This window comes from Maylandia zebra, linkage group LG16 (assembly GCF_041146795.1).
Source record: "Maylandia zebra isolate NMK-2024a linkage group LG16, Mzebra_GT3a, whole genome shotgun sequence".
NCBI lineage: Eukaryota > Metazoa > Chordata > Actinopteri > Cichliformes > Cichlidae > Maylandia > Maylandia zebra.
In genome coordinates, this window is record NC_135182.1 from 19,691,906 (window position 1) to 19,707,104 (window position 15,199).

Here is a 15,199-nt window from a genome sequence, read left to right on the forward strand (position 1 = left end):
GATTTTTAACCCCTTAACACCTAGTGTATTTAATTTGATACAGCTTGTGTGATTTTTTTGAGACTTCTAAATCATCAGTAATCATCAAATATATTTATATATAAATTTCGGGCAATTATTTCATTGTTTATGTTTTAAAGAGTTAAATGTACTGTTTGCCATCTGGATGAACAGAGGATATAAAAACAGACAGCTTTGCTGTAATTAATGGTTCAGTGAATTGACACAGTAAATTATCTTGTGTCTTTACAGCTTCAGTGACCTAAATTAAATTAAATGAACAGGTCACTCTGAGATTAAATTCAAGTATTTTTGTCTGTGGCCTGTAGTGCTAATGACCCGTCTACATTGTTTTGGTGTGCGTTGCCCAGTTTTTGAGATATCAACTGTGGAAATCAGTGCCTTTCCTTGAATCTAATGGAACATGATTGCACTTGCCTTGTGCTGCTTCAGATGCCAAAAAAATGCACACAAACAGAGTTCCTACATTAAAGTGCTCACAACAGGGTTTGAGGATTTTTGAGTAACCAGGTCATGATTTCTAGAAGGAGATATTGCTGCTGACTTTTTCACATTAATGTTTTTGGAGCTTGGAGCACCTCAAGGGAAGTGCTATCGGGTCCCATTATTTTCAACAGGGGATAATATTTTCTAAAGCTGATATCTTCAAATATGGGCAACTCACTCCAAAACAACCTGAATGGTTAAGTTAACTGTCCCTTTAAATCAGATGTTTCTTAATCCAGACGTTCACACTAGGCCATTGCTACAAGTCAATATTTCAATTCAGTTCGAAGTTTTATTCATAAAACACAAATTCATAACAACAGTTGCCTCAGGGCACTTGATATTGTCGGCTACAGACCCAACAATATTGGAAAGAAAACCAAAGAGTTGTGAAGAAATTATTCCCACAGAACATTAATATCTGTGTTTTCTTCAAGACCCATTGTAGTACCGACTAGTGCAGAGCAAATGTAAGCTCTGGAAATGCTAAAAAAACAGCTAATTTAATGTAGCTTCTGAAAGTGTTAGCATGTATCAACACGTTTAGGATTTACCCACATATATGTGCTTGACAATATGTGGCAGCTATGGCACTCATTACCAACATGCAGGCACCCATTCAGAAATAATGAACAATTGGATTTCATTCCCACTTCAGTTGCAAGCTGGCTCACTGTCACACTGCCGTGGTTTAATGGCACACTTGAACAGAGCTTTCATTTATTTTATTTGTGATACTTGAACTTTTCCTGTACAGAAAGGTCAGAATCTCTGCTGTGAATAGATCAGAAATGATTTGGTCTCAGTAATTTTCCCAGTTAATACATTTGATGTTTTCCATGTTCTATTGTAAATTTGGGGATTTGCAAATCACTGAATTCTGGGTTGTTGTTTTTTTGCATTTTACACATCATCCCAACTTTTTGGGAATTGGAATTGTAAATCCATGTGCATTATTATGGAAATTGTTCCCCCCTTACAGCTAACACAGCTTCCCCTCTTTTTGGGAAGACTTTCTACTAGCTTTTGAAGCTTGTCTGCGGCAATTTGTGCCCGTTTAATAGCATTTCTAAGGTCAGACGTTGATGTTGGATGAGAGGGCCTGGCTGGCAATCTTCTTTCTAGTTTATCTCAAAGGTACGGTGGGGTTGAGGTTAGAGCTCTGTGTGGTACAGTTAAGTTGTTCCATACCAAAATCATCCATCCATTCTTTGGACTGAGCTTTGTGCAGTGGGGCTCAGTCCCACTGGAACAGAAAAGCCTCTGCAAAAGCTGAAAGGATAGAACTATAAAAAAATGTCACAGTGAGCTAAAACATTAACATTTCCCTTCACTGGAACTAGAAAGCAACCCCATAACATTATCCTTCCTCCACCAACCTTTACAGCTGGCACCGTGCACTCAGGCAGGCAGTGTTTCCTGCTATTCACTAAACCCAGACTAAACTCAGTCTGGTGTCCAGACTGCCAGATAGAGAAACGAGATGAGATTTATCACTGCAGCACGTTTCCATTCCTCCACAGTCCAGCGGTGGCATGCTTTACATCACTCAAGCCAACACTGGCCTTGCAAGGAGATGCTGCTGCCATGGCAACCCATACAATGAAGCTCCCAGTGCTGATGTTAAAGTCAGAGGACTTTGAAAATCTGCAGTTATTGAGTCAGCAGAGCACTGGTGACTACCTATTGTGTCACTTCATGGCTGAATTGCTGTGGTTCGTGAATGCTTTGACTTTGCAATATTACCACTTACTATACAGCTCACTGTGGATTGTCTGGAAGGGAAGAAATTTCACTAAAGACTTGTTGCAGCTGTGCTATAACAGCCAATTCCTCAGAAATGTTTGTAAAGACAGACAGCATGAATACGTGCTTGATTTCATTCATCAGCAACAATGGGATTGAATGAAACACTTGAATAGAATGACAAAGAGGTGTGGCTCAGTATATAGTCCATATAGTCTATATTGATCTCATGGTCTTATTGCCTTTGTGGCTGAATAAGAGAAAATCCCTGCCTACAGGTTCCCCAATGAAAAAAATGGAGTCAGTTGTAGTAATCTAGTAACACCTGTACTGTCCAAAGATGAGCGTCTTTCTTCGTAAACAGTTGGTTCAGACTTTATTGGGTAAATTTAACTAAAACTACTCCAATCCAGTACTGTATATCCCCTCCGGGTTATATCCTGCTAGGATTGATTAAATGTCTATTGTATTGCGGTATATTAGTAATAGATAGGTGTACCTAATAAAATGGCAACTAAGAGGGTTCGGTTTTGTAAGACAAGTTGCTTTTATGCCAGGTTTCATTATTACGTAGCTGCAATTAGGCTTTTAGAGACTCTAAAGTGAGTACTGTGTTACTAAGTGTCCTCCAAGTGCCTGCGCCAGTACAGCTGTCATCTTTGGGTCTTGTGCATCATTAACAGTGGCCTTATTATTGTGCCGGCTGCAGCGGTGTCAAATGGCAGTGCCGTAACTCCAGTCTGCAACAGCTGCATTTAATCAAGCACTGTCAAGCTTTAATCAGCCTCGGCCTTACCCATCTCTGCTTGGCTCGCGGTCATTTCTGCCCCGACAGCAGATTTATAGGGCTGGATACGTGAGACAGAAACACTCTTGAGCCTCAACACTGCATCTGCAGCGGTTTGTCCGCCGTACGTTTTCCTGGGGCACATTTGTTCAGAAAACATGAGACATAGAAGTCATTCAGGAGTTCATTTGCCTCAGTTAGGGTGGAATATTTACGTGTGAGAAGGGCTTAAGCTCTTTCCCTCTAGCCTGCTTGTCACCATATGGAAACAACTGGCTTCCATATGGCGACAGAGGACACCCTCTGCGCTGCCTGACGAGAGACAGTAGTGCTGTGTAGGAAGGACAGACGCGGGGGGGGGGGGGTGGCTGATGTTGTGAGTGGGCGCTTGTTTGGGAAAGACTTTGGATTTTTTTGTGAAAGTGTAAACCCTTTCACTAAGCTGGCTAAGCTTGTGTTTTTATTCTTTGAGCAACAGGAGCGCAGACTGTATCATTGTTTGCCTGTGAAACCAGACACATTTAAAGGCGGGCGAGACCCTTTAATACAGTTCAGCTGCATGAAGGGGAATTCATGTGACGCGTCTCTGCGACTCACTCTTCCTTTTATGTAAAAGCACAGGAGGAACTGCTTCCTTGAAACCCACTCGGAGACATCCCTGGATCATTATCCAAACCAAAGGGAACTGCTACTACAAACACTCACATGCTATAGCTGGGACACGCTCCGCTCTGGTGCAAAGCAGTCACGAGGAAGCAGCCAGGCAGAAATTCTCCTGCTGTGTGTGCGCCTGACAGAGCTCTGTCTTCTCAGGGTGCCTGCAACAGAAGTGTTTCAGTGGAAATCCCTGACTTTTACTTGACCTTACATGGGAAAGTTTCTCTCTCCAAAGATGTGGTGGATTTCTGAGGCCTGTGTGTTGTCACATCGCCAGGCAGCACGTGGGCTGCTCGCTCTTTCTTCAAAGTGTTTGCGCGCGGTGCGAGCGAGGACGGAGGTGGTCGGGGAGGGTCTTTATCCCGTCCTGATACTGTATCAACCTCAAAGGCCGCCAGGCCGTCATCAGTGACAGCAGTGACACTGAAAACACAGATCAAAGACGGGATCTGCCTCCCCCTCTGGCTCCAGCAGGGAGGAAGGGGTTTTGTGACCAACCGAGCCCGTGAAAGCAAGAATAGAAGGACGAAGGCTGGCAGAGGAATTTGGTCAAAAAAATGATTATCTACTTGGGTAGCATTCACTCGCATGGGGTTTGACAGGTCAACAAAGCCGGGCTCTTTTGCGCCTGAGTGCTCTTTTGTGTCATTCGGCCCAGAAGTTTGGCTGGCTTTATGTATGTAACCATATAAAATACCAGAGTCTCCTTTGACTTCAATGCTGAGGACAAAAGCTGACTTTAAAACAGGAATAGTTACTGTTGCAGTGTTATATTAACTATAGCTCTTTGTCTTTTCCTTTTGTTCACAGCAAAAAGCCTCAGGCAAGGTGCTGTTTGACCTCGTGTGCTCCCACATGAATCTCATTGAGGGTGACTACTTTGGCTTGGAGTTTCAGAACCAACAAAAGATGATGGTGAGTAAATGAGAGCACAGAGGAACCTCTGTCAAGCATACCTAACGTAGCTTTCCCTAAAATCAGCTCCGTGTTGACCGTCTTCTCTCTTTCACAGGTTTGGTTGGACCATATCAAACCCATTATCAAGCAGCTCAGGCGTAAGTGCTTTAAAATACTGAACCCTATTCTTTGAAGAAATCTCTCTCAGTGAACGTTTATTTGTTTGTCTGGAGAAAACCTGTAAGCGAGCGAGAAGCATATCTCGCTTCAAAGGGCTGCTGTTTTGTGTATTTGATGCAGTCCAATAGCAGATCTCTTTGTTGTGTTTACGCAGGGCCGAAACACACAATCCTGAGGTTTTCTGTGAAGTTTTTCCCCCCGGACCACGCCCAGCTACTGGAGGAGCTAACGAGGTGAGCTCCTCTCTGTGTGATATAACTTATCTTTGTCCCAACAGCGTGCTTATCTTCCGCTTGGCAATGAAACATGCACTTGTATACAGTGTGTCAGTGTAAATCAGTGTCACTTATTTCCACTGTGACTGAAAACAATTGTGGAAACATGAAACGTGCTGCGGTTCCCACAAGATTTATTCCCCACCACGCTATGCTGTTCACATATCAGGGCTGCCACGTTTCTGATTTACCTCCTGGGAGATTAGTGCGGAGCTAATGGTTTTCCGGTTTCTCCTTTCTTGTTCTGGACTTTAAATCCTGGTTATTTGTCATAATTATTCATTGATTTGAAAATGCAAAAGACATTGAAAACATTTTTTGGCAAACTCGGCAGCTGAAGGACGGAGGTGGATGTAAACTGCTTGACTAGTTGGCGCTGACGTTAGATGTTCTCAAAAAACCAAAGAAATTATTATGCCTCTTATCAGGACTATATTTGTTTCTGTGCTGGACTACAGCCAGGAGGTGCAATGTGTTCAGGAAATGTCCCGAAAACTAACTTTACTTCTTATAGATTTCTGAATTTAAACTGTACACTTGTTCCAGCTGACTGTGGTTCAAAGAAAGGCAAAAGATGCTTTTCATTTAGTTAGAATTTGCAATAATCCTCTTGGCTGCCATGTTTGAGTTTAGCAGTAGACTTCAATCTGATCCAGAATTCAGGTGGTAGAAAACACCAAACTCCAGCTCCTCCTTTTGTATAATGCGAATGCTGTTTGTGTTTGGCCCAGGTACCTGTTTGCCCTCCAGATCAAACAGGACCTTTTCTGTGGACGTCTGACTTGCAACGACACCAGCGCCGCTCTGATGGTCTCCTACATTATACAATGTAAGGAACGCCGGAGCTGTTTTTGTCATTAAGCTCACGGGAACAAAACACACACATAGATGAAAGGCAGTCATGGTAAAAAAACAAAAGTACACCGCAAAGTACAGTATCAGTTCTAAGATTTTACATGAAAAGTAAGTAAAAAATAATCTAGTCCTCACCAGCTGTTAAAATTAGGCAAATACAACCTCAGACAAACAAATACACATGACAAATTACAGCAAGTAGTTATTTATTTGACGAAAAAAAACCAACAAAATGTAGAAGCAGTGTCTGAAAAACTAGGTAAACGGTGATTTAGCCTCACATTTGTCTCTAGAATACTTTGAGGAGTTCCCAAATCATCACCATCAGCAACAATCGCTTCACTAAAATCACTGATGTCTTTCATTCTTGGCATTGTGTGAATAAACAATGGCTCCAGACCAGCAAGCTGCCTAAAGTAGTGCTTTTATAGAGGTGCTCGCACTCGCTGATGATCAGTTAATCAAGTGCATTTGATTATCAGCACCCAGCAGCTACTTAGCCTCATATTTCCTGCAGAAGCAGTGAGGGTTTTTCACACACTGCTTTTTCATTTTTGATTAATTTCTTTTGTTAAATGAATAATTATAGGGTGTAAGATGTCATGTGTTGTTGTTCATCAGAGGATTTGTTTACCTAATTTTAAGAGCAGCTAAGACACGGATTATTTTTATTATATCCTGATACAGAAAACATTTCATCTAAAGATTAAATGCTTTCTTTTAACCGTGAATGTAACAGTGCACACTTAACACCACTGCAAATTGATTATCTGTGTATTACGGTGGGTATTTTTTAGTTAGATGGTGCCAATGCCAGGAAATCTGAGCATTTTCACTGCTGCAGTCTGTCACACGATAGTGATCAAAGTTTTTTTGTATCAATAAAACACTAAAAGAGGAAAAACCTTTAATTCCTCCAGAAAAGCCACGTTCTGAAGCGCTTTTACAAGCACCCTACATTGACTCTCTTTGCTATTATTCTCATTATTATCAATTCTTATTTATTTTATTCTTATTTTGTATAACATGAGCTTTTTCACCCCCCTTTCTTTCATGTCTCCCTTAAGCTGAGATTGGAGACTTTGAGGAGAGCCAGTGCCGGTCACACCTCCTCAACAACAACTACATCCCAGATCAAATGCCCCTCATTGACAAAATCATGGAGTTTCACTCAAAGAATATGTGAGTAGAGATCTTGATTCAAGGCTGCACAGTGGTTTTAAAATAAGGCAGTTGTTTGGTTCCAGTCGTAGTTTCTGTTTAACTCTCTTCATAAGGTCACTGAAGGCATGGCTGCGCTCAAATTACTCTCTCAACCCGTCAACAGGAAATGTTGTTTCAGACCGCGTGCGTGTCCCACTGGGAACTTTTATTATAGAGGTGGCACATTCAGGAAAACAGCCATTGAATGAAAGGCTCCTTTCTCAGAGAGCTGTGTATTTTTATTATACACGGGCTTAGAAAAGGCAGTCTTTGTAAGTTGTTTTACAGCTTCTGGCCAGAAGTGGATGTGAGTTCATCTTCTGCTCTGTCTATAAAGACTACTTTCCTCCTAACAGAGATCTGAAATCCTCCTTCAACCTGCTGCATGACTCACGCTGCTGCTGTCGACCGGTTCAGTAGGTTAAAAACGCAGTTTGTCAGAGAGCGCTCTGAGGCGTCTCGTGCAGGAGGTCGCAAGAAGTGAAGCTGGCGATTGAACTTGGCGCTTCTTTTTAGGCTTTTCTATTATAACTGCCACTCGTTTTGGGAGTGGTATGTTACTGGAAACTTTCCAAATGTCCTTAAAGCACATTTCACAAAATTCCCCCAACCGTGCGTGGGTTTGAATATGTGCCAATGCTTTGCTAACACTTGTCTCACCTCAGCATTACAGGGTGTCTTGCCAGAGATGGGCACGCAGTGGGTGGCTGCGGCAACATGAAAGCAGCTCCGTTAGAGCTGACTGCTCCCTTTAACTTGCTCTTTTTTTCCCACCAAGAGTCCTTCTTAGTTGATGACTGCAGTACTTCTGGCTATGTGCCATGTAGAATTAAATCTCTTATTAATTACCACACACAGGAAACAGGAAGGCTTATCCACTGATAAGAAATAGGAAGGTTAGTTGGCATTTGCAGCCCCTCCCACCACTTCTCCAGAAACTCAGATAAACTTGAGAAACCTGGATTGAACTCTGTCTTTGTCTTTCACTTTAGTAAGCCAGATATCCAACAGGGGAATACGATTCATTTTTGTCTGAATTTACCCTCCCTGCTCTAATAATTATTTCCAAAACCATCTATAAAATACTTTCTAAAGTGAACAATGAATAGATTGAATTTTAAAGCTCGTGTTCCTGTGTGTAAAAGATTTTTATGAGCGTATAACACAGAATATTTTGTTGCAATAATAACACCAAGGTTTCAAAGATATTAAAGAGTTTAACAGATGTGGGTTAAATAAAAGCTACTTTCAGCTGGTCCCTCATTCGCGAGCGTTCCCCACAGCAGGTAGCTCCACATCTTTGATTTGCTCAAACCACCACAGTATGCTTCCAGTGCTTCCAGTTTTCGAAAGTATAGACAACCCAACACTAAGAAGGTGTCTTTGTTTTTTGACAGTGGAGGTTTGCGACAGTGCTCGTTAGTATGTTCGCTTTATTGATGCCTATGGTCTTTCCCTGAGATTTGTTTCTGTTAAACACTACATGAAATATAGTTTCATTTGTTTTGTTTTATACCACAGTGGTCAGACACCAGCAGAATCAGACTGCCATTTGTTAGAAGTTGCTCGCAGGCTGGAGATGTACGGGATTCGGCTCCATCCTGCCAAGGATCGCGAGGGAACAAAGTTAAGCCTGACTGTGGCACACACGGGTGTCCTGGTCTTCCAGGTTAGTCTAAAATCAGTGCAGGTCAGCCCAACTGGTATCAAACGCTTTTTATGTGTTTAGTAGTGCAAAGTAGTGAATTCTGTTTTTCATCACTTCAGGGACACACAAAGATTAACGCCTTCAACTGGTCTAAAGTTCGAAAACTGAGCTTCAAGAGAAAACGCTTCCTCATTAAGCTGAGGCCGGATCTAAATGTAAGTGACATCACAAGATATTGAAACCCTTCAGCTCACTGACTGATGTTGTGTTTAAATGTCTTGATGTGTCCCCCAGAGTTCATATCAGGACACTCTGGAGTTTTTAATGCCAAGCAGGGACTGCTGTAAAGTCTTCTGGAAGATCTGTGTTGAATATCACGCCTTCTTCCGCCTATTTGAGGAACCTAAGCCCAAGCCCAAGCCGGTACTCTTCTCACGAGGCTCCTCCTTTAGATTCAGGTAGCATTTGCATCAAAGAGCTAAACTCTGTCTATCATGGCTGCAAGAACACAGCATCACTTAACAGTCTACTAAGGCTCTTGCGGAATAGCTCATCATTAACTGTCTCGTATTTATCTCTGCAGCGGTCGCACGCAGAAGCAGGTGATTGAATATGTGAAAGAGTCTGAATTTAAAAAGATCCCGTTTGAAAGGTAAAGGCTGCAGATACGTTTGACATATTTGGTACAGGCGAGGGTGCTCAGAGTTTATAACGCTGACCTTTAATATCCTGTCTGCCAGGAAACACAGTCGTGTTCAGTACAGCAGTCGGGTCCAACACAACAGTCGCCTGTCACCATTGCCTTCTCCAAGCCACCGTGAAGTGCCAACAGATGTGAGTCTTTTAAGTGGGCAATTTGTTGCATACAGCATTTTTTGTTGTCTGAGCAAATACAGTCCATAGTGTCGCTTTTCACATTGTTTTCTCTTTTTAAAATGCATATAATGTAAAAATACAGCAAAATACAGCCTACTCATCCAGAGGCATGGATCTTAAGACTCTGTTATGCTCCAAGATCATTTTTCTGGTATGAATAAACTCCTGTTTTATACAGCTAACGCTGTCATCATAGCACCAAATTAGAGAACATCTTTTTAGAAGAATAGTGTTTGATCCCTCCAACACAGTTCAAGAGACTTTGTGGAGTGGGAATCATTAATAAGGAGCACTAGGGCTGTTCTGGTGACACATGGTAGCCCAATACTGTGCTGTGGTATCCCTGCACATGTGTGTGTGCATAGAAGATGCCAGCCTGCCCAACAAAACAGAGCCATGGGGGTACTGCAGGGTATTTTCAAGTCAGGTAGAATTTATTTAAAAACTTTAAAATCCTGGCCTTCAGTAAGAGTAATGAATACAATGAATAAATTGTGGTCTTTAAATTCTTTAACCCTGTGTTCCTGTCTCGTACTGGCAGAGTGGTGCTCCTGGGGACAGAATTGATTCTCCTCGGCGTCACTGGAAGGAGTCGGTCCTGGTGAGTGCAGAAGACCCGGCAGCTTCGCGGGCGAGGATGAGCCCCTCGCATCAGAGAAATGGCCACGAAGAGAGAACGGGGTCTGTATCCAGGACAGAGGAGACGAGGAGCCCAACACGACAGACCCACCCCGAACATCTGAATACAGGTCCAGCATCTAGGGCTGCTAAAGGCGGCAGCTTTTCCATTCCCTACATTGACTGCAGTGATGTAGATGCTCAGTATTACTTGGGCAGGGACCAGGCTAGCAGGTCAGACCACAGCTATAGAGAACAGGGTATGCTCCCCCGGGGATCTGGCTCTGGAGGGATAAATGGGGCTCTGCAGGCTCAACAGGAGCACTTTCTGGGTAGGATGTATAGGGAGTCTTCTTCTTCTTCTAGAGCATCGCTCATCATGAGTCATGAGCTAGAACATTCTCCCAAGCAGTCATGCCAAACGGTTGACCGAAGTCCTGTTCATAGCATTATAGGAGACATAGGTGTCCAAGAGAGGCAGAGCAACAGCCCTATAACAGTTTCCACTGTGACGGGTTCAAGAGGTGTCACTGCCAGTCCTGTGATTGACATTCTCCATCACGCACCTTCCCTCAGTCGCATAGACCAGAACGGCTACAGTCCCACTCCACTTAACTTTAATGACGGCAGATGCTCTCCCGTCATGGGCCGATCTCCTCGCTCACAGAAATTTCACAAAGTCCATTTTGACGCAGACGCAGTCCAAGGAACGTCCTCTGCAAAGCAAGAATCGCGTACTGTCCTCTCTCGGGCTGAACGCATGGCTGCTCTTGAGCGCCGCATGGTGGCCAATGGGCTAACTGCGCCAGGCAGGTCGCGGACCAGTCTGGGGCAGAAACGATTAAGATCAACCGGTGTCACACAGTACGGAGCAGTTCAAATGAACGATGGCCCGAACACAAGCGGCTCAGAGTCCAGCGAGTCGGAGTTAGAAAATAACAGGGGCAACTGCAGCAGCCCCGTGATTTTTGGTAGCCCAGCGGAGGCTAATTCTAGTTCCCCCATACCAAGAAACACGTTTTCCTTTGGCAGCCTCCAGCTGGATGAGGAGGCAGATGAGGATGCTTCCCATGCCTTCAGCGATGAGGATATCGGACACATTTTCAGCTGTTAAGTGCGCTAAAAGTTTTAAACCATCTGCGACTGAGAGCTAGAGGGGTCTGGGTCAGAACGTAAGCAGGAGGCTTTTTCACATCCACACACTCCCGAGTCCATAGTGGTCACAGCACAGCACTGCTGAGTAGAAGCACTTTTTAAACGTAGCCGAATGTATGCGTTCAGGCTTTTCTTGCCCATTTCATGGAGCGGCTTTAATGTTCAGCCTCGCTGTTCTTTAATTATATTAACATGTCCGTTTGGACATAGACACGTGCCTTTTAAGGATTTTACACTCAATGGCTACTAATTAAAAACTACAGAGAGTACAGAGGCTTTCAGACAGTTTGAAACGTGAGGCTGATTAAAAATGTTGTAGATTTTATTCATAAGTCAGACGATGCCTTAAAACTCCCTACGGAAAATCCACACTTTGCTCCATAGCTGTCCATAGACACATCTAACTATTTGAAATTAGTTACATTTTTTTTAAAGGTTTCTGCATAAGACACTTTGTGCTTGGTACTAATATTTTCTGGGGTCTGTTGATGTGTCATTGAGGTAGTAGTAACTGTTAACTTCTGTACATTTACCTTTCTTTTTTTACTCTTAATGCAGCACCTACTATTTGATTGTTGTGAGAAGTTCTGGTCTGAAGTGATGCTGATCCATATTCAGTACCTCCACTCATTAACTTGAAGCAAACTTTATGATTTAGCTGTCATGTTTAAATGTCCCGCCAAAGGGAGGGAGTGTGTAATCGGCTCTGTTTGTTTGCTTGTCTGTGTATCTGTTTGCAATCAGTCTAGCGTCCACAGCTATCAAGATCTAATTTTCAAAATTTTGTGTGATGCTAGATATCAATAACAGCTGGAGTTGATTTCATGTTGGTGAAAATCGGGTCAAAGTTAAGGTCACATCCAATGTGAAAATTAGTAAAAGTTATATATTACCCACAATTTTATGGATCGTTTTCAAACTTCACTTGGGGGACATGAGTACCTAAGCAGTTTTAGCACGCAAGGTTAAAGTTGACCTTGAAAAAAAACAATCTGACATCAGCATGTTGTCATAAAAACATCACAAAGTATCAGAGTTTTAGTTTAGCCCTTGCCCTGTGGGGGGAGTTGCGCTCTCTTGTTCACAGATGTTTTGGCAGTTACGAGATCACAAGATTTGCGTGAGTAGTAGCTTCGCGGGACCGGCAGTGGCTTCATCTGATAGAGTTAAAAGCACGTGTGTGTTGCAGTGTTACACTGTGGTCACTCCACAACAGTTTGTGGCTTTTCATGCCCAGTGTTGACAATCCCAGTCTGCTCTTGATTTGCGTTCAAGTATCTCTGGCAGTAATTTGGCATCACCGAGCTGCAGTCTTCCTAACTTTTATTTCCAGTCTCTTTTCTTAACTTTATTTTGCACCCCTGTCTTCATGCTTGTCTTTGTGTATTCTGTTTAACAAGCGGTTGAGCTTTATTTTACATTTTTTGTTTCTCTGTTTCATTTCTTTATTTTTCTCTGTCCCTGTCTGTCAGCATGAAACTGTTTGATCTTGTAAGTTTTTCTTTTTCTAACTTTGAATGCATGTCTATCTTTTCTGTAACTCATAATGTGTGGTTGAGGAAAAAAAACAAGAAAACAAGATTACCAGCCTCTGGGTTCCCTTTTCTGCAATGATCCAGATAACGAGACTGTAGATGACAGGAGCCTGGGAATGTGCGGGTTTTAGTATCGGTGAATGCGTGCGTTACTCTATGTATGAATGGCAGTTTAAGGGCAGCACCTCAAAGCACAGAGTCTCTTTGCTCATCCATCATATCAACTGCTTCAGCGGTTGCCCCCCAGAAAGTCTTTAGCGCTGACATTAAGAGGCATATCAAAAGTGAGATATGATGGTTTTACACTTCTATCAATACCTACTGAAGTCTATCTATCCATAATAAATCAAAATTAAGAGATGGTGTTAAGATAATGTAGATTTGGGAGTTACTGGATCACTGCAGTGTGGGCCAGGCTTGTGTTTGTTCTCACCCACTGGTGTCCTTGATGGTTTGTTTGCAATGCATGCTGTGATGAACCAGATTTGTGGTATGGCTCAGGTCCTGCTGTTCTGCTCTGGCTGCTCTCTGCATGCACTCTACTGTATGTACTGTAATATACTGTGCTATTACTGTCATTTCAATACTTTACATCTAGTAAGATATTGACATTTACATTAAATTAGACTGTGAGAAATAACAGCAAGCTCATTTACAAAGAGCTGAAATGTACAGTATTTTTTACTTATTGTGTAATTTATTAAATTAAACCTAATGTGAAATTGATTTGTGTTTATGTTATAAATTATATAATTTCTGAATTTCCAAATTAACCCATTTGTCATTAACACGTTTCTCGACTCAGCAGTAACAGAGTGAAAACAAAAAGCAGTTTACTAAAATATTCATAAAGCCATTTACTATTACAGGCCTAGAAGCATGAATGCATTTATCCCCACTTTTTCCACGTCTGTCTTCTGTCTTGCATTCATTCGCTCACGGTGTTCTTGTAGATGTTCACTGGGCCTTTTCTATGCTGCTTTTCACACAATTTTGAACTATATGTGTTCAGCAGAGTCAATAAAGACGTTAAAACGATATTTTTTCCAAATCCTTCTTTTTAAACCGTTGAAGTCGGTGTATTTTCTGGAGTCTGGTCCCCACTGTAGATGTTAGAACCTTTCCGTCTCCTTTGTAGCATTCCTCTAGATTGTGTGTAGTGTGTATTTGCCTGAGTCACTCCTTCCCTCAGCTGTACTTGTGCATTGAGCTAACTGCAGCCACCAGCTGCACTGGCCTGCGTTCTTGTTATAGCTGTTGCGTTCGTGCCAACACACCAGAAGTCGCCAGAGAGAGGTGAGCAAGTTGCTGCCGGAACATAGTAAGTAAGCTGAGTGAACGCTGTCAGAATGGATGACACTAAGTAAGCCGTTCTTCTCGATCACCCTGCAGTATTTGTCTCAGCTTGCGTATTGATTGACGTGGTAAGAAAACTGCCAGAGTTGTCTGGAATGTTGAGCGAGTCACGGCTGACTCTATATTTTCTGTAAGCAGACCTCAGATGCAATGATTGAAACAGTTTGGTTTAGCTTGCTAAGGTGTCCATTAGGTAAAGTGTGCAGTGTAGGATAATGAATCGAATGCTGGAGAGTTTAATTATTAGCCAAATGCCACCACGGCATCTGACGAAGATGACATTTCTGTGCAGCAGAAACTACTGATTTTTTTCCCTATCAAATAATCTGTTGATTACATTCTCGATTTATTAGCTGTGTATTCAACAAATGTCAGAACATGGCGAAAAATGTCATCACACACTTCAGCTTGTTCCTAATGTGTCATTTAATCAGTTTGAAAAACAAAACAAAACCAAATGCTTTATAACAATGTAATACAGAGAAAAGCAAAGAAACCTCATGTTTGCTTCAGAAATTCTAACAATTTGGTCATTAAAATTGTTCTTACTATTTAATTTCTGCAAAACTCAACCCGTCTGCGGCTTAAAGTAGGCAAGTGCTCTCAGAGCTGCCTAACTTTATCGTGCATCGTTTTCTCATCTCATTATGGTCACCTATGGCTCCGTGCAGGTGTGGTTTCCAACAGTCCTCACCTGTCCGCGTCCTCTGGACACTCCCACGGGATGGTCAACGGTCAGAAGTTGCTGGATCTGTGCAGTCACAGTCCCGACGGCCGGCTGCCTTCCCCGCTCACCAGCCCGTTGCTCAACGACGCCTGCAGCGTTCGCACTGATGATGAAGACGAGGTTCGAAGGAAGGTTTGTAACCAAGAGCCACTTTAATATATTGCCTTGTTGTGACAT

At 42.5% G+C, this 15,199-nt stretch overlaps 1 protein-coding gene across 3 annotated transcripts in view; it reads left to right on the top strand.

The window, feature by feature from the left end:
* The window catches only part of LOC101473631 (FERM, ARHGEF and pleckstrin domain-containing protein 1), a 57,382-nt gene that overhangs the window by 29,242 nt on the left and 12,941 nt on the right, over positions 1-15,199 (top strand). For all 3 annotated transcript variants that reach the window (XM_004557796.5, XM_023152999.3, XM_004557795.5), the window contains exons 3-14: positions 4,508-4,612; positions 4,710-4,752; positions 4,929-5,007; positions 5,781-5,878; positions 6,972-7,086; positions 8,629-8,776; positions 8,875-8,970; positions 9,050-9,213; positions 9,339-9,407; positions 9,496-9,589; positions 10,173-10,380; positions 14,967-15,154. In XM_004557796.5, coding sequence (XP_004557853.1) covers positions 4,508-4,612; positions 4,710-4,752; positions 4,929-5,007; positions 5,781-5,878; positions 6,972-7,086; positions 8,629-8,776; positions 8,875-8,970; positions 9,050-9,213; positions 9,339-9,407; positions 9,496-9,589; positions 10,173-10,380; positions 14,967-15,154 — 1,407 coding nt within the window. The remainder of the gene's footprint in view (positions 1-4,507; positions 4,613-4,709; positions 4,753-4,928; positions 5,008-5,780; positions 5,879-6,971; positions 7,087-8,628; positions 8,777-8,874; positions 8,971-9,049; positions 9,214-9,338; positions 9,408-9,495; positions 9,590-10,172; positions 10,381-14,966; positions 15,155-15,199) is intronic.